General features: G+C 36.6%; 1 protein-coding gene across 1 annotated transcript in view; it reads right to left on the reverse strand.

The window, feature by feature from the left end:
* CRAMP1 (cramped chromatin regulator homolog 1) overlaps positions 1-27,601 on the reverse strand; it is a 102,414-nt gene that overhangs the window by 13,916 nt on the left and 60,897 nt on the right. Inside the window, exons 7-14 of the mRNA XM_044657409.1 lie at positions 15,962-16,047; positions 15,191-15,314; positions 13,933-14,014; positions 12,015-13,130; positions 11,871-11,975; positions 7,649-7,826; positions 4,450-4,631; positions 4,136-4,210 (exon numbers count right to left, since the gene is read on the reverse strand). Coding sequence (XP_044513344.1) covers positions 4,136-4,210; positions 4,450-4,631; positions 7,649-7,826; positions 11,871-11,975; positions 12,015-13,130; positions 13,933-14,014; positions 15,191-15,314; positions 15,962-16,047 — 1,948 coding nt within the window. The remainder of the gene's footprint in view (positions 1-4,135; positions 4,211-4,449; positions 4,632-7,648; positions 7,827-11,870; positions 11,976-12,014; positions 13,131-13,932; positions 14,015-15,190; positions 15,315-15,961; positions 16,048-27,601) is intronic.

Consider the following 27,601-nt stretch of genomic DNA (forward strand, 5'->3'; position numbering starts at 1 on the left):
GGTTTCAGTTTTCTCACCCATTATAAATTAAAGTTTTTCACCTGTTAAACAAAACCAAGGGTTTTGAAAAAAGGTAGAAGAAAGTCCACTGAAAACAATTACAAAAATGACAATGACTATAACAAAGGAAATGGAAGGCACAGTGACCACAAGACAATCAAGGTTGAATGTTGTGAAATTTTAAATCAACTTGATCATAAACCAGTTCTATACAATGCCACCACTCCTTCTCATGGAGGCAAGATTTGTCTGTGGGCATGGGGCACTGAATATAACACAGCAGTTTGGTTTTGCTTATTCCTCTTTTTCTTTGTAAGAAATTGATCCCTTTGAAATTGAAAGGAGGCATACAAGGAGAAATCTAGGCAATGTTAAAAATAAAAGATATCAATAAAATGCATTTCAAAAAGTAAAATAGAAGGACAAACATTATTTGAAAAAAGACAATAGGGAGCAGAGTGAAGATCAGGAGCAGCCATCCAGCTGAACTCTCCCAACATTTCCCTTCAAACAATTTAAAATAATGCCTCAAATCAAATTTTCAAGCAACAGGACCAATAAAAAGTCAGAATAAGACATTTTTCCAGCCTAAGAAAACTTAAGAGGTTGACAAGAGTACATGACACCAAGGTGGAAGACTGGAGTACACGCACATGAGTGCGTGAACACAAGTGTGCAACACTGCAACAATAGCTTCCAGAGCTCTAAGTCGAGAGATAGTAAGTGTGTTAGACAACTTGTCAGAAAAAGGCTGCGGGGGACCCTTTGCTGGCATTGGGTACATGTGGATTAGCAACTTTACCACCCATACTCATTTTTAAGAACAAACACCTAGAATTACTAGGTGAATAATGGAGGGGAAAAAAGGGATTTAGGAAGGTCTACCAGTACTACATCTCAAACTCCATCATATAAAGCAAATTAATGAAATTGTTTTTCTTATTTAAAAGCATTGTAGATTTTTTGTGAAAAATCAGAGGAAAAAGGAGTGATAATGTTGCCCCTTGCCACATAAACAAAAAGGTCACAGAAGCATTTTTAAAATGTACAGGAGAAGGAAATTCAGAAGTAATTACATAAGCAGGCCAGCTTTTAAACTAATATGCCAAATGTAATCGATAAATATATAGCAGTCTATCCAGGGGAAGCTGGATGGTTCAATGGATAGAAAGCCAGGTATATAATCAGGAGAATCTGGGTTTAAATCTGACATCAGACACTTCCTGGATGTATGACTGGGCAAGTGATTACTGCAGTTGTCTGGCCCTTACCATTCTTCTGCCTTAGAACTGATAATTAGAATTGATTCTAAAAAGAGTTTTAAAAAAGGCAGTTTGTTCAAGAGGTTTATGGTTTCATGCCTGTCCCCTTTTTTGTTCTACTTTGTATATGAAAACACTCACTTTTTTACATTTAAGTTCAGAATAACAGCATATATATGCAGATTAATAGCTAGCATTTACAAAGATTTTTAACTTTTATAATGTGCTTTAAAACATATGATTTCAAAAAAAAAAAAAAAAAAAAAAAACATATGATTTCATTTTACACTCACCAGAACCCTGTGAAGCTCTTTATTATCCCAGTTTTATGGATGAGAAACTAAAGTTGAGAAAGGTTAAGCCAATTTGTTCAGGGGCACAGAGATAGTAAGTTTTGGAGGTAGGATTTGAACTCAGGTTTTCCAAATTCCAAGTCTAGCACTCTATGAATTATGCCCCTGTTTGGGTCTTATAAAAAAATTTAAAAATGGCTCAACAGAATAGAAGATAAAGGCATTAACTAGAAGTAATCAAACAAGGCAGTTCAGTATTTGATACACTCAAAACACAAAAAGTAGGAGAAGTATCAACATGCTGGCAAAACTGAAAAGTTGAGATCATAATCTTGCATTGACAGGAACCATAAGGTTAAAGTGCATCAGCCTCAAACTAGAAGGTAGAAAGGGATATTCTTTAGGATCTATGATTAGAGAAGAAATCTTGATATAAAGATTGAAATAATCATAATAGCTAAAATAAATACTTTCAAAGAAATCAAAATTTTAAAGCTTTTGAATGAAAATGTAATTCTAACTAAATAAAAAGAAAAGTTGACAGATAAAAACCTGATTATCCATATTTTCAAAATTGAAATCCCACAGAAGAAAAATAACTGCTTGAACATATGGGCTGATGGGGATTGGTAGACGCTAAACGATAACTAGTCCAACTATCAATAATATGGAATTAGGTCTTAATCAATGATACATGTAAAACCCAATAGAATTGTGAATCAGCTACAGGGGGTGGGGAGGTTTGGGGGAGAGGGAAAGAACATGAAATATGTAACTATGGGAAAATGTTCAAAATAAAATAAAAATTTGAAATTAAAAAGTTTGAAATCCATAGTGTTCTACTGTATATAAAACAGCATACATATACATGTGTGCATGTACACACAAAAAGTATACACATAAATACTCATAGGGAGTATCTATGGGTGTGAACAGGATGCAACAAAGAATAGGAATAAAAGATGTCATCAAGGGATGACATAATAGAAAGAGAAGATGGGATGTTCATATGGTGGGATGACAAATGGCCAGTCAGAATGCTTCAATCATATTTCTCAGGAAAGGGCAAGAAAGACCTCTACATGCTGAGTGGCCTGGCAGGTTCTTTCTTCAGTTTTGTTTTTTGTTCTATTACCAGTGCTTAGAACAGAGTTTTCAAATAGGAGACACTTATCAAATTCTTATTGGATTGAACTATATTAGTTCAAACAGAAGTAACAGATAGGTGACCTTTGGCAAGTTAAGTTTCCTCATTCGTAAAATGGAGATAACTCTAGCCTTATAAGGCTGGGTTGAGGGTTAAATGGGATGATTCTCTACCTCCTTCCATTAGTAAAACTGCTGAAAGGTCAGAATGTGGTAACTTCTCTTTTTTCTCTTCTTCAATCATGGAACACATGAAACAAAAAACAGAAAATGATTCCAAATTCTGTACAACTTCCATTGCCTTTCTTTCTTCAGTGATCAACCAAGCAATAAACATTTATTAAGTGCATCCTATATGCCAGGCCCTATACTAAGGGTTAAGGCTACAAAAAGAGGCAAAGTCCCTGCTCTCAAGGAGCTCATTATCTGATAGGGGAGACAAATAGGCAAGCAAATATACAAAAAAAAAAAAAAAAAAAAAAGGTAAATATATAGAGTAACTATTAAATACTTAACAGAGAGAAGACACTACAATTAAGAAGAACTGGGAAAAGCTTCCTTTAAGATGGAATTAGGGAAGACAGTATACAGATTTGATGAGGGAGAGCATTCTAGGGATGGAGGACAACCAGAGAAAATATGCAGAGGGGCAACCTACTGGCTCAGTAGATTGAGAGCCAGGTCCAGAGATAGGAGGGTCCTTGGATTCAAATCTGGCCCCAGATACTTCCTAGTTATGTGGTCCTTGGCAAATCACTGAACCCAAACTGCCTAGCCTTTACTGTTCTTCTGCTTTACCTTCTGCCTTGGTATCAATTCTAAGACAGAAGGTAAGGGTTTTAAAAAAAGAAAGGAAGGAAATGCCCAGAGCCAAGGGATACTGTCTTGTTCAGGAAACAGCAAGGAGACCAGTGTCATCAGATAAAAGATAACATGTAAATTGCAAACAGAGAATTTTGTATTTGATCTTGGAGACAAAAGGGAACCCTTGGAGTTGATTGAGTAGTAGAGTAACATGACCAGACCTGCACTTTAGGAAAATCACTTTAGGGGTTGAATGTGGGAGGGAGTGGAATGGGGAGAGACCTAAGACAGTCAGATCCACTAGTAGGTAATTGCAATAATCCAGAAGTCAAACAATGAAGGTCTGTACTAGAAGGGTGGCATTGTCAGAGGAGAGAAAAGGGGTTGTTAAAGAGAAGCTGAAGTGAAATTAAGAGGGTGTTGGCAACAGTCAGGATATGAAGATTGAGAGAAAGGAGTAGCTATTAGTCCCATTTTAAATACTATATAGAAATACTGAGGCAGAGTGAAAAGTTCATTTGTATTAGCTGAAATAATCAGTGAAAGCATCAAGAAAAAAAAAACTCTGCCCTAAATTCTGGAATTTAGTTTTTATGACCACAGACATATACAATAATGAGCTTTTCTGACCTGTACCACCAATGGCTTCCTCAAGTGTCTATTCCGTAACTTCCTTGGCTTTGGCAAGAAGAAATCTGACTGCATCTGGAAAGGAAGACATCAGGCAAGAAAGAGGTAAGGCTTTTAATCTCCATGAAAAATACCACTGCTAAAATACCTAGTCTCTCTCTCTCTCTTTGTGAAAGTGAGTCTTGATTTGATTTTGAAGTTTGTGCTTGATAAGAAACAAGCCTGTTACAGTAACCATGGAGTAATGTGAGACCATCTCCTGCAGAGACAGATCAGGTCCAATCACGTATTAGATAAGTTCTTTCTGCACTTACACTGATTGTGTCGAGATGCTGTCGGAAAGTCAATTCTGCATCCTTGCTAGGTGAAAACAGTTTTCCATGTCGGCTATTGGGTGGCAAGGTTGTTGGAACTGCAAAAAGTCCCCCATCAGAATCACTGTTTCCTGAACTGGATGGAGCAGCGACCAAGAGAGGTCTTGGAGGGTTTCTCAAACCTTAAAAGATAAAAATGGATGACTTCAATTATTGTTAACAGATATACAGTTTAGAGGATCATCAAACTAGAGCCGAAAAGGAGCTCAGAGGTCATATTGCTACTGTCCTCTTTTTACAGATGAGGAAACTGAAGTTGAGAGTGGTTAGGAGACTTGCCAAATGTCAGAGAAGTAAAAAAGGATCTTATCACAGGTCTTCTACATCTAATCTGGTGTTCTTTTGTTACACACTGTCTAACTTGATAGAGAATCAAATCTTTGGAAAAATTATGTGAGAATGAATCATTTTCCATGGAATTACTGTATTTTCATACATATAAACAATGCACTTAGCGTTAACTCATCTATTTTATATTGGGGTTGAGGAAGAACAGGGAAGAAAAGGAATAAGCACTTATACAGCACCTACAACATACTAGGCACTGTGCCAAACTCTTTACAAATAAGATCTCCTTTGATCCTGATAACAACTCTGCAAAACAAGTACTATGATTACTTCCTTCTTACAGTTCAGGGAACTAAAGCAAAAGAGGCTGAGTGCCTTGTCCAGGGTCACATAACTCTAAGTGTTTGAGACTAGATTTGAACTCAGGTTTTCCTGGAGTAGGCATGTAGCAATTTGAATAGGGCACTGGGGCTGGAATAAGAAAGATCCAAATTCAAGTCCAGCCTAAGGCACTTTCTTGCTATGTGACTTTCAGTAAGTCATATAACCTTCCTATTTGCCTACAATAATAATACCTCTCTCCTAAAGTTCTCATGAGGAACAAATAAGATAGTATTTATAAAATCTTAAGCCTGGTGCTTGGTATGTAGAAGGTACTATTATAAATGCTAACTGTTAGTATTGTGGTTATTATTATTATTATGATTCTGTTTCTCCTAACAGAGTGTGCCCCTCTCTCCTTGCTAAAACAGATACCTTCAGATAAGAAAATGAAATGAAGTTGAACCAAAATAAAGAATATGGATCACAATTATTAGAGAAAACAAAATAGGAGTTGAAAGTTGCAAACTTCATCAAATACTAGCTCTACAGATAGGGCATGTTAGAAAGTGACCACAATACTTGATTATACTTGTCGTCTTCTTCTTCTTCTTCTTCTTCTTTTTTAAACCCTTACCTTCCATCTTGGAGTCAATACTGTGTATTGGCTCCAAGGCAGAAGAGTGGTAAGGGTAGGCAATGGGGGTCAAGTGACTTGCCCAGGGTCACACAGCTGGGAAGTGTCTGAGGCCAGATTTGAATCTAGGACCTCCTGTCTCTAGGCCTGGCTCTCAATCCACTGAGCTACCCAGATGCCCCCTATACCTGTCTTCTAACAGGATAGAGTTGTAAGCAGGAAAAAAAAAGAAAAAAATTATAATCATAAAGAACCTCTTGTTCAAGCTCTTTAATATCTTCCAATGTTTTTGCTGTTTTGCTCAAAATACTTAAGAGACTATCTATATTCTAAATTGTGTGCTCTCAGGATAACCAAGCACTAGAAAACTAATAATGTAGTTTTATACAGTTATTAGTTACTGGAAACGTGTAGCTTTATGCTGCTAGAATAACCTGGGAAAAAACTGAATAGCAATTTTATGTAACAAAAGCATTAGGAATTATTTCCTCAGTCTGTCCACAGAGGTTATAATATTTTGGGGGATTTCATTGTGGCAGTATTCTTGCTCAGTTTTAGAAGAGAAGTGTAACAAAAACGGATTGATTTTTCACAGGGGGTGGAGGGTGGGCATAATATACATTTCAAGTGTATCTATCATTGGACTAATATTAAAAAAATAGCAAAGTAATGACTTTTTAAGATCCTCACAAGAGGTAGTAGAAAAGTAATTCAATGTCAAATCTCTTAAGACTTGACAAAATATATTTTTCTCCATCTCAACCAAGAATAATTTACTTCCGCATCAGCTAGGTGGTAGTGGATAGAAAGCAGGGTTGGAGTTTAGAGGACCTGGGTTCAAATCTGGCTTCAGACATTTCTAAGCTGGGCGACCCTGGGCAAGTCACTATTACTCTTCTTCCTTGAAACCAATACTTATGTAAATTCTAAGACAGAATTAAAAAAAAAAAAAAGAATTTATTCTACAACCTGTTTACATGTGGTATTATTCTAAGTATCAGGTAAAAAAAACAACTAGAGTTTACAATCTAAGAAAAACCTTGCAAAAATACTCTTTCTTATCCTAAATTCAATGAAATGAGTCTTTTAAAAATCTACACAATTTATTCCCATAATAATATTGAATAATAACAGGAGAGTGGGGCATACTACCCAATCAGTTCTGAGAAACTGAACCATAATATTAATAATAATAATCAAAATACTAATAGCTGGCATTTATGTAGTACCTATTATATCCCAGGCACTGGGCTAAGCACTATTTATAAATACTATCTTATTTGATCCTTATGAATTACATAGCTCAAAATTCTAAATTGATGCTATGAGTTCTGAGTACCACTACTACCTCAGAGAAATATTTCTTGGGCTAGAAGCTCATCCTCTCCTTTTCTGTAAGACTAAGCTGAGGGATAAGGAAACCATAGCTCCTGAATCAAGAGACACTTTGCACCTGTAGCAATGACTGGTTTCAAATCCATGGGATAAGACTGCTACACTCCACTGTGTTCATCACTCTACCCTTTTTCCAGCTTCCTTTTACATGCATGTTGTCTTCCCCCATTAGATAGTAAATTCCTTGAGGGAAGAGATGGTCTTTATCTTATTTATCTATATCATCATCTATATTATCTATCTATCTATCTATCTATCTATCTATCTATCTATCTATCTATCTATCTATCTATCTATCTATCTATCTCCCCAGTACTTAGAACAATGCCTGGCACATAGTAGATGCTTAATAAATATTTATTAAATTGAAGAGAATATGAAATACCTGCCCTGCCTCTTCTAGGACACATCTGAAGTACTAAGGTAAGGTAAGAGCAGATTATGAGATTAGATGAATGGCTGCTCTGGGCTGGCTCTCCAGCTCCCTTAACATCTCACCTGAGGAGCTGGATGATGAGTTGGGAGAGAAGTTCTTATTGTTTCGGAGGGTGGATTGATTTCGGGCACACCGGGGACTCCGGGTACTGATGGTGATCACCTTGCCTGGGGGTGTTAGTGACTGTTCCTCTTGAGAGGGCTTTACTGAAGCCACAGAGACAGCATTAGATTCAGGAGTCTAGGAGAGAGATGAATGATTCAGTGCACACTCAGCACAATACAACTAAACCAAGTTTGCAGTAAAAATTCTTGGTCAAGACATCATCATGAAAGCTTTATTCCTTCAACAAAGAAGCAGAGGGTGAAAGGCAACATAGACATTTGTCTTTAACAGAAAAAGCTTGGATTAAAGGAACAAAAATATCAAAGTAGAGAATTTCAAGAGTCTTTTTCAAACAAGACATTTCTTAAACACCAGATCGAGTTCTTTCTGTAGACATGAGAGGCTGCTTGGTAACTACAGGATTACTTGACCCCAAGGCATAGCCAATAAATGGAAAATAACTCATATTTCTATGGCACTCTAAGGTTTAAAAAACACTCTCTTTACACTAGTCTTGTGAGGTAGGTAAAAAAGGATCATCTCAATTTTACAGATGAGGAAATCAAGGCTCAGAGGTAGAGAAGCTTAACATGGCAGTGGAGAAGAATATGGGTGTGGATCCTGCTTTGCTATTATTTCTCTATGTGACTTAGAGAATATTGTTTAACTATTCTAGGCCTCAATTTCCTAATCTGTAAAATGAGGGGGCTGGGATAAATGACCTTTACAATTCCTTTCAGTTCTAAATCTATGACTATAAATTATAAACTTGGAATCTGAATCCAAGTCTACTGATTTCAAATCCAAGATCTCATCCACTCTACTAGATATTCCTATCAAGAAAGCTTATAGCTATGCTTTATTACCAAGAAAATAAAACACCTTCCTTCCCACAAAATAATCTATTAGTATGATTTCACTGCTTAACATATTTTACAAACACTATAGACAGGGCACAGCAACTTGTTCTACTACACAAAAAATGTGACATAGGATGAAACTAGGGCAATTTGCTATTGGAAGAGTTCAAACCAGGGGTCGGCAACCTTTTTGGCCATGAGAGTCATAAACACCACATTTTTTTAAATGTAATTTCATGAGAGCCGTACAGTGCTCACAGTGCGCTCCTGTAACAGCGCCTGAAAAAAAAAAATTGACTTTATGACTCCTACAGAAAGAGCCATATCTGGCCCTCAAAAAAGCCAGATATGGCTCAAGAGCCATACATTGCCGACCCCTGGTTCAAACCAAAGGAAGGGAACATTAAACAGTAAGTAAATGCTCAGTTCTAAAGAACAATTAAAACTTTTTCTTACACTAGCAAAGCTATTGGAAAACCTGGAGCCAAAAAATCAAATTTTTATTTCAAAACTGAATAAAAAAAGCAGCCTTCAAAATTAAATTTGGAAGCCTGAATAGATCTATGCCACAGCATCAGGTTCATGGCTAGAAATCCCCACTCAAATGGGAAGAGATAGAGAAAAATGTTTAAATACAATAAAAAGAAAAATGTTTTTCACATTAAAATTTTTTTCTAGATCTCTATATCTATCAAACATATAGTTTTCTTCACAACACAAGTTAAAATAAGTATATTTTTCCTTCCTAAAGTATATACATATACTTTAATTTCCCCATAAATTCCATTTTTAATGACATCAAAATTTCCCCAATATTTTTAATGCTCTGAATCTACTACTAACATAATAATCTTCTCTCAGTAAGGCCAGTGGACAAAAACAAGTGGAAAAGTAAAAGAAGGTTTATAAATGCTACAAGGAGGAAATGACTTATTTAAAGCAGAAACTCCTCAATTTGGTTTTCTAACAGATTCAAGAATAACAGTCAATTCTAAAGAGGTTTGAGGAAGAACTGTTTTATAAATCAAGATCATTTCCAACCTTAGAAATTTAATAATATTCAAGCAAAAGGAGCCAACTTATGCTTAAAATAAGACTTAGTTCTTTATTTTTCTAAAAAATGAATTTCTATTTTTTTTTTTGGGGTTGTCCCACAGATACATTTCACAGCCTATATCTGCATGTGATAAGTTACAGCTACTTGAGGTACACTCATCAGTGTGTGGCTACAAAAGGGCAATCATTGATTGGGAAGAATTATTAAGTGACTTAGGATCTTTGAGGTGTGAAAATAGTAAATAAAATTGTGGTTATATTCTAACGTCTTTGGTCATACTTGAATAGAAGATCTAATTAATCTTCCATGAACAAAAGACTTAATTTCAGGGAGGGATCTTAATTCCCTGAAACCAGGATTATTAGAGTTTGTCTTATGTATAACACACATTAAGAGAGGAAATGCCTACTGAAACCAATTAAGAGAAAGATTTCATTTCATCTTAGAAAACACTGAATCCATAGAGCAAGAAGTTCTTAATCTGGGGACCATGAACTTTCAAATTTTAATGCTTGCATTTCAAAGTAATTAGTTTCTGTTGTAATCCTACGCATTTTATTTTATACATTAAAAAAATTGTTCTGAGAAGGGGTTCATAGGCTTCACCAGTCTGCCATAAGCGTCTAAGTTTGAGGAAGAAAAATTGCTCGAAAGATAAAACTTCATTAACATTAATTACTATTCTGTTTAACTATAAACATCAATTATAAATTTTCATTTCATGAATATTATAACCCTCAGTTAGAAATTAATTGGGGAGTGAAATATGTTCAGTTTATCAGATGGAACTTTGAATCTCTTTCCATTATCAATGCATATGTATTAATAAATTGTATGTATATAAATGCATGCATATAAATAAATCCTGTGACAATTTTTTTGCAAAACGCAAGGTATGGAGGTTTTTTTCCCATTTTCTTTCTTCCTTTAAAATACTCTTCCCTTCTGTCTTATCATCAATTCTAAAACAGAAGAGTGGTAAGGATTAGGCAATAAGGATTAAGTGACTTGCCCAGGATCACACAACTAAGATATTTTTGAGTCCAGATATTAACCCAGGTCCTCCTGAATCTACGGATGACAATTATCCACTGTGCTACTACTTAGATGCCTCTCATAAAGGAATATGAATGCTAAAGTAGAAACTATTTCAGAATAATAAAAAAATATTTGTTTTTCCTTCTGATTATCAACTAATGTATTGATTTTTTACTTCTGAAAATAATGTCCTAACAAGCCTTTGAAGTTTAGTGGTAGAAAGAGCAACCTCCCCCTTAAATTAATTTGTAAAAGAGAAAGTGTCTTTTTAAAGGATTCAGGAAGCACATTTCACTTGGGAAAGGGATAATAAAAATAATAACTGACAGTTATGTAGTACTTCAGGTACATGACAGTAGATACTTTTCTTATATAAGCTCCTTCTAAGAGCTCAAGACTGGCTCAAGAATATTCAACCATGTCACTAGTTTGGATTTATATTAAGAAAATAGTGGTAGAAATCTGAGAGGTTCAGACAAAGGATAAAAATCAGCATCCTCATTAATTTCAAATAAACAATTAGTAACAACAGGTACATTTCTAACCCTATTAAAGTGATGCATGAAAATACTGAGCAGTGAGCTTGGAATAACTTAGTTTTAGACCACTCTAGTCTAGAGCACCATGACTGACCCTGGTCAAGGCAGTTAATATCTCCAAACTTTGGGCTTATCATTTTTGTTTTGGGTTTTCTGGGTCTATAAAAGGGAATTTAGAGATTACTCAGTTAAATAGGAAACTGAAGCCTAGAGAAATGCCAGAACAAATTACTATCTGGGCAACAATGTGACTCAAGCCAAGTCTTTAAGTCTACACTCTGGCCACCAAATCATGATAACTCTATTTATGCCTTCAGCTCCCTATTTCAATAGAAACCAAATTAAGTTAAAAAGTTTGGCATAAATCCAGGGTATAACTGGGATAATGATACAGTCATGACAAACTGGTATTTTACTGAATACCCAGGTCTCATCCTCTGATCTCAGCTTGTTCTTCTCATATAGACTACAGAAGGATCACGAAAGTTTACTACACAAAATAATTGCTACTCACCACAGGTAACATCATTACCTATATAGATTAATGTGTTAGAAGTTAAATGGAAAAAATAGGGCTCCTAACCAAAGGGAAGTTAAGCCAAAAATACACTTTTGCTGTATCTTAAGGGAGTGATAGTAGTACAGAACAAGCAGAGGGATGCATACCCACAAACACCTCACTCACCAGTTTCGGGTTAACTTCAGTCGAGATTAGTTTTAAGAGGCAGCTAAGCAAGCGCTGCTTATGAAAGGCTGCGGAGGTGGAGCCAGAGGAAAGGTCCTGCCCCGGCTCCCTGGAGTTCTGGGTTTCTGTCTCTGGCTCCAGGACAGCCAGCCAGTCATATTCTAGCTGCAGCTTGTTGGGCTTGCCCATCATGAGGTAGACTTCAGCCAATGTAAGGCTTTCAGAGGTCTGTAGGTTCCACCCCTCCTCTCTGACCTGCTGGGCAAGTCGACTTGGGCTCTCTTTCAGAGGCTTTGTGGCAGGCTGTCCCTGAGATGAAGACGTAAAGGAGGAGCTCAGCTTCTCCTGGAAGTCCTCAGCAGGTGCATCCACTAACTCCTTAGTGCAAACATCTGATTGCAAGCCCAGACCTTGGCTTATCTGAGTTTCAGCTCTAGGCAGCGCACTGGTGAGTGATGGTCCTTGACCCATTACTAGGTCAGCAGTTTCTATATTACTAGCTGGTAGAACCTCTGGAGAGGTGGACCCACTGGGGGGAGGAGGCTCTTGCCTAGACAGTCTGTCTGTACAGAAACATTTCTCTGGGATGATAAGGTCCTGGCAGGATTTCATGTACCGAGGGAATGGATCTAGAAGAGAGAGCTCCTCCTCCAGGTCAGGGATCTGGCTGCAGGCACATGATATACTTCCAGGTGTGGGTAGAGAAGCTTGGTCACTGACTGGGGCATCTCTGCCCTCTTTAGAAGCTGCCACATTAGTCTTCTCCAAGTTTCCTCCTGAGTCCTGAAGCCCAGAAGGCAGCTTGTCAGGAGCATCTGGGCTACTAAGACTCAGGGCTGCCCCCTCACCAGGGCCACTTTCTGGAGAGCTCTCTCCAGAGCTCTGAGAAGCATCAGCAGGGGGATGAGGCATTCTTGTCAGCTCTGCCATATTCTCACTCCTCCCACAGCCCTTGGTCTCAGTTACTCCCCGAGGATACTTCACCTGGCCCCGAGCTGTACCCTGACCACTCTGAATACCTAGAATTTGGGCAGGAGGCAGCAAATGAGAGTCCTTTGTGTTCTGTTTGCATTTACCACTTTCCTGCCAGTGCACTGTGCAGAAAGCCTTTGAGTGAACCACTCGGGCTACCCCGGGCAGGGGCGTGAGTGTACAGTTCTCCCCAGGGAAGAGGTGCAGGGTAGCCTTCTCCCTTGAAAGCTGTGCCCTTGCCTCCCCATCTCTAGAGTCCTGGAGCTGCCGTGCATCCAGTGTTTGCCGCTAAACAGATACTGTCAAGGAATTCACCATGTAGCCTATTGGCCTACTGTCCTCCCAAAACATGTTGTCAGCCTTAAAATACAGAGGCTGGGATGACCTAAAAGATCTTTTCCATTTCTAGAACTATATGATTCATAATCATAGCACATAGATGTGACTAGCTCTAAAATTCTCTACTTCTCAGGAACAGTATTATGTTACACACAATGAAGATATTTTTAAACAAAAGATAGTCATTTTTAGAGGTATTACCATTTTCCTACTGAATTTAAATTTGTGCTTTACAATGTCTGTCCCATACAACTAATGTCTGAAACAGTCTTCCCAAATGAAGAGATCCTTATCAAATAATGAAGAGGGATAGCCTCTTACCTCTTTCTTTTTTCAACAAACTCAAACCACCCTATGTAGTACTTTTAGGACCAGACAATTCACGTAAACTGTGGGAATCAGATTTCTATTACCTTACTTTAACATGAAGAAATTGACACGAGTACTTTGGTGATCTCGCCTAAACAAGATAAAAGAATCTCAAAAGACAGAGCGTGACAAAATTCCAAGGTTCAGCAGAGTGAAGAAATACTCAGAAGGACTGTATTCCAAGTTTTTAATACAGTACTAAGGAAACATATAGTACAGCTAGTATATTCTCCCTTGCCCAACAAATTCACTCATATGTAAAACAGGCAATGGCACCAAACATGAGATTGCATCTATATTACCAAAAGGAAATAGAATGTCTGTCCACAAGTGGCAGAGGCCACCAAGTTAGAGGGTCCTTTTCTAGCCCCAAAAAGGATACAATTCGTACTTCATGTAGTGCCCATTTTTGCTTCAGGAATTCAATGAGGCTAGAAACCTTTCGATGTAGTTCTACAATCATCCTATAGAGAAATCAAACAGTAATGAGTCAAGAGAGGCCCCCTGATAGGAGTAAAAATGACATGAGATGGATAGAGTGACTATCCAGCTAGAGTGGAAGGGATATCCACCCTTCTTTATGCCATATTACTAGGGAGTATAGAAGTTTTAAGATCTCTTATTGGGCTCAAAGGATAGAAACAAATGAAGATTACAAGGATATATGGAAAGGATTAGGAAAAGAGACCCAAAGGTTAAGAAAAGTAGAATTACATTACACACTGATTATATAAAGAACACTAAGATAATGTTATGAATATATAGACTGAGGAGATATTGAAAGGGAACAATAGCAAAACTGTGGAATATATACAGCAGTAAGATCAAGCCAAGGTTCAGAAAATCTCACAAATAAGAGAGGCAGAGATTTTGTGAAGTGAAGGAGAAAAAAGCGAAAACAAAATGTTATGAGGAAGGATTGTATATGAGTGAGTTAAAGAACAAGGATAAACTTTTTTAAAAAGGGGAATCGAAAAAATTTTTTAATATTCTGGAGAAAAAATTCATAAGCAAATAAAATTGGCAATTTTGTTAATCATTTAATTAAGTTTAATATATTATTTTTGAAAAAATATATATAACAGTTCATAGTTCCATACAGAATCCTCTTTTGGGGGAGTTTATTGATGACTTAAGATTAAAATAAAAAAAAGAATATTCTTTTAAAAAGGGAGAACAAGTTTCCTAAGATTTTCAATTTCTTATTCACCTTCCACCCACTTCACTAGCTCATTATCCCTTTAAACCCTTCCAAGTCTCAATGCTCCTATATCAATGAATATAAAAGCAGTGGCCTGAAATAAGACCTACCAAAAAAGCCTTATTTTATCTCAGCTTTGAAACTCTTCTAGCACCCAGTGTTCTGAATACAGTAGGTGGCTAATAAATACTTTCAGTGATAGCTTGCTATCACCTCTTAATTGAGGCTAGAGTTTATAAGGCAATTAATTTTCAAGAAAGGACAAGTAGCAAGAAATGGTATTTACTTTTTTCTTTCATTAGCACTTCCAGGTAATTCTGACCATACCTTTTTACTAAAAGGCATCATGGAATGATAAATATAAAAGACAAAAGAAGCAATCTTGTTGCCTACTCCTTGGCAAGCAAGGAGAAAAGCTACTCAAATAGTATAAAACTACCTGAGGCGTGGGTTCTGGGCAAGACTCTGCACCCGAGCCCAGGCATGGTTGTTTCGTGGTTGTAATTCCACAGGAACTTTCAGAGGAAGCCGTACAGGCTTCTGATCTTCCTCATCACTGAGACCTGTGTAACATGAAATGAAAAGTAAGACCATTAAAACCCTGGAATTAGACAAACCTTGATACACAAACCACACAATGGTGAATAAGGTCAGAGACAAGAATTCTTTGCACACAATTAGGCAAGTTGTAGGGACAAGGAAGCAAGGCACCTCAATCGTATCCAGATGAATCTTTTGGCTGCTCAGATATTCCTAATGGCACATGTGTTTTAAGTGTCAAGAGACAGAGGAAGAAGACAGGCTATTTTAGGAGCAACTTACAAGACAGAGAAATATTAGAAATTTTTCTTCAGTGGTGATTGGCTGGGCCTTAATATTACTGGAGTTCTCAAATGAATTTCATTCCTTGCTGGCAAGGTTCAACAAGAATGGGTGGATTTTTAAGGTCAAAATGAAATCCTGACTTGGAGGTCAGAATTTAAAATAGGAGCAAATTTAAAGGAGCTTTAGCAGTGCTACAAGGAAAATACAGACATTTCTGGTTAAGAAGCAATGATCTTTCCACTCAGACTTTTCACATTAGCCCCATTCTAGAGCAATAAAAGCACAGTTCCCATGGATTCCATAACTACAGAACTGTGCCTGTGAGCAGCAGAAGTGAACTACTACATACAGTAACTAAGAGAAATTGGCATAATCTTTTACATACCATCTGGATCACAGAGTTTCTTCAGTGCCCTGCACATTGGAGCTTTGATTCGAAGATTTCTCCCTTTGTAACGAACAGTTGTGGCCCTGTGTATATAAATTTTAAAAGCAACATTTTAAGATTCGTAAATAAACTGCTTGATAAAAATGAAAACAAAGAAGATGCCCACTGACTACAGAATAGCTAAAAAAATTATGGTACATGAGTGTAATTGTATTCCTGAAAATTTCTAAACTGTAGTAAATGATGAATAAGAAATTCAGAGTACTGTGGAAAGATTCCTAGGAAGTACAGTAGAGCGAAGCTGTTGGAATCAAGAAAATAATATAGCCAATGTCTACAAAAAAGTAAATCAAAATAAACAGCAAAAAAATATTCTGAAAGCTGTATAACCAAGCTAGCTTTGCCAAAATGGTTTTGTTCTTTGTTATAAATCATTGTCTCTAAATAGAAGAATTAATAGGAAGGAATATATTTGGAAAAAGCTAAGTGGAAAAAAAAGTTTCAAAATAAGTTTGTCACTCTCAAACTAAGGCAGGTGGTAGAGTACAATGGAACAACACGATGGATTTAAAGTCAAAAGAATATGAGTAAAACTCTGGACTCTGACACATACTAGTAGAGTGAATTAGGGAAAATCTTTTACACTAGGATACTATGATTTGTAAAAAAGGTTCATCTTGGGCTTGAAGAGTTAAGTAAAATAGGAACTCATTTCATACTTCATCAATACCTTTCATCAGTTGCTTCAGCCCCTCTGACTGGAAAGCTGGAGGGCAGAGCAATCAACTCCCAACGCCTCAATTTAAAGAGGCCTCAGGAGCCAGTCCAACTCTTCATTTCCTATCAACTGCACTCTTCAAATTTTACAATATCCTCATCATGGCTCTCCCCTCTCTTAGCAGCCTTGTCTTCTAATAACACAATGGAGATAGGAACTGGCTTTATTTTTCTTATTTGTATCTTCAAAGCTAAACAAAGCATCAGACACACAGTATATGCTTAATAAATGTGTACTATATTACATTATGAACAAGTCCTTAGATTCTGAACAATTTAATGCGACTCCTATAAAACTATGTCAATTATTCAATCTAGAATTTATAGTCAGCATAGCACAGTGATGCTAATTGCTGCTAAGGGAAGCTAAGGCTAGCAGATCTCTTGAGCTTTCAAGTTCTGGGCTGCAATGGGCTAAGCTGCCCAAGTGTTCACAAATAAGCTGCACCACCACTCCTGCCACCCCCACCCCATCTCGGTGCAGCAACAATAAACTAGCCCATGGTGGAGTTGTGAACTGATCCAACCATTCTGAATGGCAAAATTTGGAACTATGCCCAAAGAGCTCCAAAAGACTGCCTGCCCTTTGATCCAGCCACCCCATTGCTGGGTTTGTACCCCCAAAGAGATCATAGATAAAAAGACATGTATAAAAATATTTATAGCCGCGCTTTTTGTGGTGGCAAAAAACTGGAAAACGAAGGTATGCCCCTCAATTGGGGAATGGCTTAACAAATTGTGGTATATGCTGGTGATGGAATACTATTATGCTCAAAGGAATAATAAACTGGAGGAATTCCATATGAACTGGAAAGACCTCCAGGAATTGATGCAGAGTGAAAGGAGCAGAGCCAGAAGAACATTGTACACAGAGACTGATACACTGTGGTAAAATCAAATGTAATGGACTTCTGTACTAGCAGCAATGCAATGACCCAGGACAATTCTGAGGGATTTATGGAAAAGAAAGCTATCCACATCTCAGAGGAAGAACTACAGGAGTGGAAACAGAAGAAAAACAACTGCTTTGAACACATGGGTTGATGAGGACACGATTAGGATGTAGACTCTTAATGACCACTCTAGAACAATTATCAATAATATGGAAATAGGTCTTGATCGATGACACATGTTAAAACCAGTGGAAATGCATGTTGGCTATGGTGGGGAGGGTGAAGGGTAAAGTAAGAACATGAATCATGTAACCATGGAAAATTTTTCTAAAAAATAAAAAAAAAAAAATAACAACAATAAACTAGCCCGGTTGGGAAAGAGATAATATCAAAAGTCCTGTGCCAGTAGGATCAGGCCCATGTGAATAGCCCCTTCCATTTTAGATTGGGCAAAAGATAGGAAGACTCCATCTCAACCTCCCACTCTAAATTTTGTGGTCAGGGAATGTTTTTCTTCCAAATGAAATGCCAGTTTGTAATACAGGCTCCATTTCATCACTCATTCTGAAGCATAAGGTTTAAAATACCAATGACAGAGCCAAAATGAGAAGGAAAGACACAAACGTAATGGAGCCAAAGGAAGACTATATCTCACCTATATAAAATATAAAGCAGTAATGTTAATGATACTCCCAAAATTTAAGGGAGAAAAGCCGAGGAAGTTCTTTTAAATTTTAATCCATGGTTCTAACCCAATATGTTTAAGCATTCAAAATACTAAGAGGGCTTCAATGTGACCTAAAACATTCACTGAGTCTATCTACAATGTAGATCAGGCAATAAATCCCATAGAAACATCTTATATTAGAGGCAGCTAGGTAGCAGAGTGGCAGATAAAAAGTGCTAGGTCTGGAATCAGAAGGACCTGGGTTGAAATCTGGCCTGACAATGGACAAGTAACTCAGCCCTAACTGTCTAGCCCTTACCAATCTTCTGTTTTAGAATTGCTACTAAGACAGTAGGTATTAAAAAACAAAATAAATTAAAAAAAAAACATTCCCATTATAGCCTGGCCAAGTTATAGTCAAAATGATAATCTCTGAGATCCTCAGAAAAATATAGCACCCACAGTCCAATGTAATCAACAAACATTTAAATTAAGCAACAAAGCATTACTGAACATTTATTATCTGAAAATCACAGTACTAATTAATTTTAAGCATTAAATGCATGATTCAATAAATCCACAAGTAATTCTTAAGTATCTATTAAGTGCCAGATGGTGGGATAATTTCTAGAGAGAAAAAGGAAAAAAGTGAAATGGTTCCTTCCCATACAGAGTTTACACTGTGGAGAACACAAAAGGCAGGTATATGGGGAAATAAGTACAAGAGAGTTTGTACAAGGAAACTGGTAACAGGGTAAGCTATCAGGAAGAAAGATGAAGATTCTAAGAGAAAAGAGGTGAGAAGCTGAGAAGAGGGGAAGGTTTGGGCAAATATAAAAATTCTTTTTAGAACATGCTAACTTTGAAATAACTACAGGATATCGAGTTATCAAACATGCAGTAGACGGTTTATATTGAATGACTGAAACTCAGAGAAACTTGAGCTAGGTCTGGAAGTTATTAGTTTAGATGTCATCAGTCATCATGAGTTTAATGAGGCCATGAAGTGAAAGTATATGGAGAAAGAGAGGTCAGGACTGTACCTTAGGGTTAACAACCAGTCAAGGGGCATGGTATAGATGAAAATCTCACATAGAAAAGTAGAGTGCAGAATAAGAGAGGAATGTCAAAAAGAGAAGAAAATATCCCAGAGGAGAAACTGGTCAATAATGTCAAAAACTGAAAAAAGATCAAGAGAAAAGGCACCAAAATTAAAAACTGAGGGCAATTTCAGTTGAGTGTTGGTTCAGAAGCCATACTGAAAAAGGCTAGGCAATGGAGGTTAAGTGACTTGCCCAGAGTCACACAGCTAGAAAGTATCTGAGGCCAGATTTGAACCTAGGACCCTTCCGTCTCCAGGCCTGGCTCTCAATCCATTGAGCCACCCAGCTGCCCCCAGTATTTCTTTTCTAGCTGTGTGACTCTGGGCAAGTCACTTAACCCCCATTGCCTAGCCTTTACCACTTTTCTGCCTTAGAATCAATATTGATCTAAGGCAGAAGGTAAGGGTTTAAAAAAAAAAGAAATGCTGGAATAAAGGCAATAAATATAGACAACGTTTTCTCCATTTGGATAAAAAAGGGAAGAGAGATGGAAGAAGATAGTTTGAGGAGATGGTAGGATGCAGAGATTGATTTTAAGGATGAAACTTGGATGTGTACATAGATAGCAATGATGCAAACAGTAGAAAGGGAAAGATCAAAGGCAAGGAAACAATTATAGGCTCAAAAAGATAAATGGAAGGGACTTTTAAAGTCATATAGTCTACCTCCCTCATTTTACACTGGAGAAAACTGAGGCTCCAAGAAATAGTGACTTGTTCAATATGACCTGGAGAGTGTAAATGGCACAGCCAATACTGAACACCACCTATCTTCAAATGTAGGCCTCTTTCCATTATGCCACTCTGCCCTCTCAGAGGCAAGGAATAACTGAGAGCAATATGCTAAAGAAGGTGGAAAGGGATATAATAATGAGTACATATAGAGGGAAAAGACCTTCCCATTAGTCCCTGAAATGAAAGGGGGAAATGATATCAAGATGTTGAGACCTAGAGACCTAGAGAAGGGAAAGATATCACAACAAATTTTTTTCAGTAAGAAATGAGGCAAGGTCTTCAGCTATCAGAGTTGGTCTGAGCATTATGAGAAAAAGGAGAAAACAGTCATTAAAAGACATGGGAAATTAGAAGAGGCAGGCCACTGTGAACTGGAATACTAAGGGAACAACTTTATGGAGATAACAAGATTTAAAATGCTTTAAACTAAAATAGGGAGGTGGGAAAAACACATTCCAGATAAAGGGAAAAAAACTGTGCAAAGACTCAGAGGGGAGGATAAGGAGCACGTCAGTAACCCCAAATAATTAGTTTGACTAATAGCGATGCAATGATCCAGGACAATTCTGAGGGACTTATGAGAAAGACTGCTATTCAGATCTAGAGAAAGAACTGTGGGAGTAGAAATCCAGAGGAAAACATATGATGTATCACTTGTTTATGAGTCTGTGTGATTTGGGGTTTTGGTTTTAAAAATTACTCTTTTGCAAAAATGAATAACATGGAAATGGGTTCAATTGATTATATATATATATGTGTGTGTGTATATATATATGACTTAACTGATAAGCTGAGTTAATATTTGACTCATTAAGGGAAATTACTGAATGTTGATGAGTAGAGCAAACAAGATGACAAAACTGGCATCCCAGGAAAATTATTCTAGAAGGTATATGCTAGATGGTGATCCTATTACTGGTGTTAAAAGATAAGAAATGGAAACTGGATATAGAAAACTATTACAATGGTCCAGACTTAAGGTGAAAAGAGCAGGAAAAAAAGGCTAACAAGTAACAGAAAATTTTTTTCTGTGGGAGACTTAATAACTTGACTGGGAGGGGTAGATGGATGGCTCAGTAGATTGAGAGCTAGATCTAGGGACAGGAGTTGATCCAAATTTGCCCTCAAAAACTGCCTACCTCTATGTCATTTAACTTCAATTTTCTAACACTTACTGCTCTTCTGCCTTGGAACCAATACAGAATATTGATTCAAAGATAGAAAGTAAAGGTTTTTTTAAAAAAAAACTGATTGGGACTCATGGATATTAAAAAGTATTAAGCCTAAGAGTCTTAAGATTTGCAAAACATTTTGCATATCCATCTCCTATGATCTTCACAGACATCCATGTATCTTAACAAGATATGCATTATTTAACACCTATTTGAGATAATCACATTTTCTGTTAAACTGCTATTGTGTAACTTCCTTTTTTTTTAAGTGGTACCCCACTACTACCAAGTCCAATCACCCTGAAACAAGATCACTTTATTTACTTAGGGAGATATTTAGCTACTATGAGGCTAAGCTTTCTGAAATAAAAGCCAATTTTCAGGTGCCTGAAATTCATATCTAATAAGTTAGGTTAGGAGAGAGTGCTTTTCTGGTGTATTTTGTTGGTGGGGCATCAACTGTGAGAGGCCATCACTGGAGCAGGCATGGTATAACACTGCAAGCATGTCAAATGATGGACCCAGATGTCCACAGAGCTCAAAAGCTATGTCCTAAGGTATCCAACAGTCCCTATCCCCAAAGGGTAATTGTAAAAGATCCACTTCCCCCTGAATTGGGAGAATGCAGCAGGAAACATTAGGATGCCCTAGTTCCAATACCTCATCACCAATGACATCTGGGCCCAATTCTGCAAGATCTCACCCCACATATCTTCAGATGGTGATCATTTCTGTTAGTACTGCTCTAATCCAATGCCTCAGTTTCTTGCTAGGGCTGGATGATATGGGGTAGGCACTGTCCTCTACTGTAAATATAATCTACATCCTCAAAAAATGCTTTGGCCAGGGTTAACAATTCTCACTTTATCACCTAGTATGTCCAAGTATCTTTGCTAACTTGGCACAGATGAGCTTACAGAAACGGTTGATGGCATTCTGTCTCATTTTGGATGATGAAGCCATCAGAGCTGAACCTCCGTAGAGGCCCAAAGCAGTTAAAAAGGCCAAGCAAGTTTGATCTCTAAGGATGAAGCTGAGGCCAACCAATCTTCATGGAGACACTGAGCAAGAATCCTGGCTAGAGTGAACTTCCTAAAATTCAAGTTTTTCAGAATACCACTGAAACTATTTTAACCTGGAGTCAAATCTCCTTCACCTATGATATAGGTGTTGAAACTGTACTGAGGGAAGTGATAGACTAATCAAGGGAAAGAAGCACCAAACCCTTCTTCTGACAAGAAAAATCTAGTGTATCTGCCCAAGTTACAAGTTTGAGGCGTTAAAGATCTAATTCCACCTATCACTAGGTCATCTCTCTACCAACACATCACTACCTGTCCCAATCTCAACAGATAAAGGAAGAGTGATGGATGTACCATTCCCAGTCCCCTTTCTGTATTTTGCTAGGCAAAATTTTGCTAGGCTGAGTTATAATAAATGCCATGAGATTTCACTATGATTTCTTCTCTAGCTGGTTACTTTCCAAGCCTGGGAGAAATAGCAGCTACTATAAAAATGCTTAATACATCTGTGCTAATTCAGTGTGGGGGGAAAAAAAGAAAAGACTTTCTTTCCCTTTTCATCAAACAGTGCAAAATACTAGGTCCTGAATTTGAGATATTTCTATGGTTGAGCCAGGGCACATGATCAACTCTTTTAACTACTTTTTCCCCCAAATAGAAGAGAACACCAACAATACTATTCAATTAGTTGCAAGGAAATGAAAGCTGAGTTGATGGTAGGCATTATAAGGATGAGTTTCAAATAATCCAAAAACTTCAGCTTAGTAGAATAAGAATTTAATATTCCATGAAAACTACTTAGAAAATTAGAAAGCAGATTGGTAAAATTCAAGTTTAAATCATTTATCTTATCTTGCTAAGAGAAGCTTAATAAAACTTAGGTAGAGAGACAACATAACTTAGGAGAAGAAAGGAAAAAAATTTACCTTTCATATGTATGATTAGGATAAGAGTTCATGATAAAACATTGGCTGGGTTATGCAGTGCATAGAACACTTGACCTGGAGACAAATGATTGGATTTCAATCCAGCATCACACACTACTAGCTGGGTGACCCTGGGCAAGTTACTTAACCCTGTTTGCTTCAATTTCCTCATCTGTAAAACAAGCTGGAAAAGGAAATGGCAAACCACTACAATATCTTTGTGAAGAAAGCCCCAAATGGAATTATAAAGAGTCAGACATGTCTGAAATGATTGAACAACCAAATTCTGAAATTTAAACCTCTTTACTTCCAATTTCTGTTTGTTATACTATTTATCTAGCCATTACAACTGAAATCTCAATGTCAATTTTGACTTCTCTCTCTTTCTCCCTCTCATTTCAATTAGTGGTTAGACTTTGTGGACTACCTATTATGAAGATGGGATTAACTCTACCCTGCCCATTTTTAGATTTGCTCACCAGAAGCATATACACCTCACTTATCCTTAAGTGGGGGAGGCCTGTGACCCATGTGTGTTATAGTAAGCGATGAATCAGAATCGACTGACTGCCCTCTGGGCAGCCCTAAGCAAAATTTTAGCTGTAATTGGTCCATGTAAAATGGAAGGAAGGCACAGGAAGTGACAAAAGGAATGGTCTTTATAAGTGGCAAGAACTTCCTATGAGGAGGGCTTTCGCCTTCAACTTAACCCTGGACGATGTGATATTGTAAATTTGGGGGTCCTTGAACTAACTTTCAAGTCCCCTAAACATCCACAGGAAGTTTAGATCAGGGACCTCAAAATTAGTTCAAGGACCCCCAAATTTCCAATATCATAAGGAGCTCTGGATGAGGACCTTGGACTGCTTTCTATTTTCTATTAGGACTATTTCTATTGGGTGAGTGAAAAGGGCTAACTCCCTTCCTTTGTTTGTTCTGGAGGTACTAGCCTCTGAAGAGGCCCCTCATTTCGGAGGAGGCTTCGTGGCTAAAACCCTTGTTTAATTTACCTCTGGGCCCCCCTTTGCTGGGGCCTCTGAAGCCCTGCTTGGTTCAGACCGGGTCGGAGTAAATATCTACTCTCTCTGATTTTCTTACTTTCACTCCTCCTTTTGAAAATAAACTTCCATAAAAAATCATTTGGAATTGATTAATTCCTGGAGACCACACTCTGATAAATTTAGTCCAACCCCTTAATTTCTACCCCTTACATTTCTGGCCCTTACACTATGGAATAACTCTTACATCTGTCTCCTCCTTTCCATTTCCAAAGCAATCACCTCTAGCATGAGTCCTCATTAACTTTTGTCTACGATGTATTACTAAATAGGCCATTAGTCTAGCCTATCTCAAATATAGTCTTCATTCTGTAGTCAAGATATTCATCATATCTTTTGATTCATGATTTCGATTGCCTGGGCTTTACCTTAAGAAATCATTTAAAATAATTTTTTTTAAAGGATTTGTATCAGGGAAAGTGAGTAGCTCAGTGGATTGAGAGCTAGGTCTAAAGACGGGAGGTCCTAGGTTCAAATCTGGCCTCAGACACTTCCTAGCTGTGTGACCCTGGGAAAGTCACTTAAACCCCCCCCACCACTGCCTAGTCTTGGAACCAATACATACACAGTATTAATTTTGAGATTGAAGGTAAAGGTTTAAAAAAAAAAAGGATTTATATGTACTTTATCTTTAAATAAAATTTTCTATATAGCCAAAATCTGAATAAATTAAATATAATGGTGCCAATAGCTTGTTGTTTGGTCTCTCTCCACTTCAGTCTATTCTTTACTCAGCTGTCAAATTGACCTTCCTATGATGCAATAGTCTATTAAGGTAGAAATATTTCTATAAATGCAATAATAAGAACAAAAGAATTTGTACCAATAAAGACCTAAAAAAATGTCAGAAAGAATCAAATATTCTACCCATGCTGTGCCAATATAAAACTAAGCATACTCTCTAAATTAATCTATAATATTAGCATTATATCAATTAAAATATCAAATGTATAGTTTACAAACTAAAAAGTAATTCACATGGAACAAGAGGTCAAGAATTTCAATGGAAAAAACGAAAAAGAGATGAAAAAGACCTAGAATCATCAAATATCAAATTATATTATAAAGCAATAATCAAAACTATTTAGTGCTAGTTAAAAATGTAAAATTACATGAATGCTATCAGTCAATAAACATTTAGAGTATCTATTATGTGATATCCACTATGCTAGGCACTAGAAATAGAACCTGTAAAACCAACACAGCCACTTCAAAGTGAAAAACTTTGTACAGCCACTTACTGTTCAATAAACTCACTCACATAAAAATACCAACTATTCAATGAGAATTGCTTAAAAATTTGAAAAGAATTTCTCTGACTGAAATTAAATCAGAAATATTTATATCATATACCATAATAAATTACAAGTGAATAAGTAATAAAAGGTTACATCTTAAAAAGAAAATCAAAGGGCAATAGAAAAGCAAATATTTCCCAACTATCATTAGTAAAAAGCAACACCAGGGAAAGAAAATGTTACAGAAGACAAAAGACACAATTTAAATTACATAAACTTAAAAAGCACAAAAGAAATTAAAGTAACTAAAGAATAAAAATTACCAAAAGTTATATGGGGGGGAGATATTTTCCATGAAAAATTACTGAAAGTAAAATATTCAAAAGCTAAAGAAAATAAACTGATATATATAAATCAATTCTCAACTGATAAGTTGGTCTATGAAAAGTTAACAGATTTTTAAAAGCTCCACATATCTAATTATGCAAAAACAATTTTAAAAAATCATTACTTAATCTTACTCATTAAAGTAGCAAAGATAGTAAAAGGTGAAAATAATCAGTACTGAAGGGGCTGTGAGAATACAAGCACACTGGCAGAGCTGTAAGTTGGTCCAGCTATTCTGAAAAATATGGTATCTTTTTAAAAAAGTTATTAAACCTTTTATATTTGTGGTAGTGATCTCAACTACTGGTATTATATATACCATGAGGACACAAATAACAGAAAAAGATCCTACACATGCCAACGTATTCATTGGTGTAGTATGTATTTTTAGCAAGAAGCTTCAAAGAAAGCATTTGCTTGATGATAGGGGCAACAAATTGTGGCATTTAAATGCAATAACAATGTTTTGCTATATGGCATGATGAATATGAACAATTCAGAGAAACACAGGAAAACCTGAATTTGATGTAAAACAAAAATGGAACCAAAATAATGATGACTATAATATGAATGAGAAAAGCACTAAAATATAAGAAAACTCAAGTCAAAACACAACAATCAACACTGGTTCCAGATGACTGGTGTCAATATACTTTTCCTTTTTTTTTCCCAGTAAACTGTAAGAGTGAAAGTCGCATATGCAGACAGTCATAATGGCTACAATGTTTTGTTTAAATTTCTTTATGGGAATGTACAACAGGTTGATATTTGTTGGAAATAGACTATTGTGTCAAAAAAAGTGAACATCTAAATAAAATGTATTATATGGTCAAATGTTGTATAGTACATTTATTCTACTATGTAAAATCTCCAGCTTTCAAAGGTATAAAAGCATAGTAGGAGCTTAAAGCATTTCATTTTAAAACTTTTTTGTCTATATGGTATGCCCTAGGAGGATGTAAACCCCTTCAGCACAAGGGATGTTTTGTTTTTGTCTCAGTATCTCAAGAGACTAGTACAATTCCTCAAACATAGCAGACACTTAATAAATGCTGAACTGATCTCAACTTCTATGCAGTATTACATAATTATTATTCTACTTTAGGGACTGTGAAGAAAACAAAGCATAGGAAAGAAAATGTGAGTATAAGCAAATGCCTGAAACTACTCTGGTTTTCCAATTAGCCAAACCCAGTTGCTTACCTATAAAAAAAGGGCTTTGGCTTGGTCATTTAAGTTCCATTATATCCCTAAATCCTAAAAGTCTGAGATCAAAAATCAAGAGCTCTGGTCCCACTTTAAAAGCTCCTCAGCTTACCTATATTTCCTTTTGTTTCCAACCTGCCAAACCAATTGATTAAGGGGAAAAAAAGTTCAATAGCCTCTAAGAATTTATTAGGGAAAATTCCTAAACCCAGTAATCAAGAAGAATGAAAAATATCACTTGTATTAAAAATTGTCTATTTTCATGTAATCAAAGAGTAGTATTAAGAATTCCAGATCCCTTCTGAATTGCCAATCTAAGTTATTTTCAATTTTCTATAAGATTCTGGTTAAACATTTCTTTCTTGTGCTGTCTACACTAAGAAATCTGATGTAATTCACTGAACAATTATTTACTGTAACCTCCCATAAGCAAAATATTATGATAACTACTGTA

The sequence above is a fragment of the Gracilinanus agilis genome, chromosome 1, assembly GCF_016433145.1.
Source record: "Gracilinanus agilis isolate LMUSP501 chromosome 1, AgileGrace, whole genome shotgun sequence".
In the NCBI taxonomy this organism is placed as follows: domain Eukaryota; kingdom Metazoa; phylum Chordata; class Mammalia; order Didelphimorphia; family Didelphidae; genus Gracilinanus; species Gracilinanus agilis.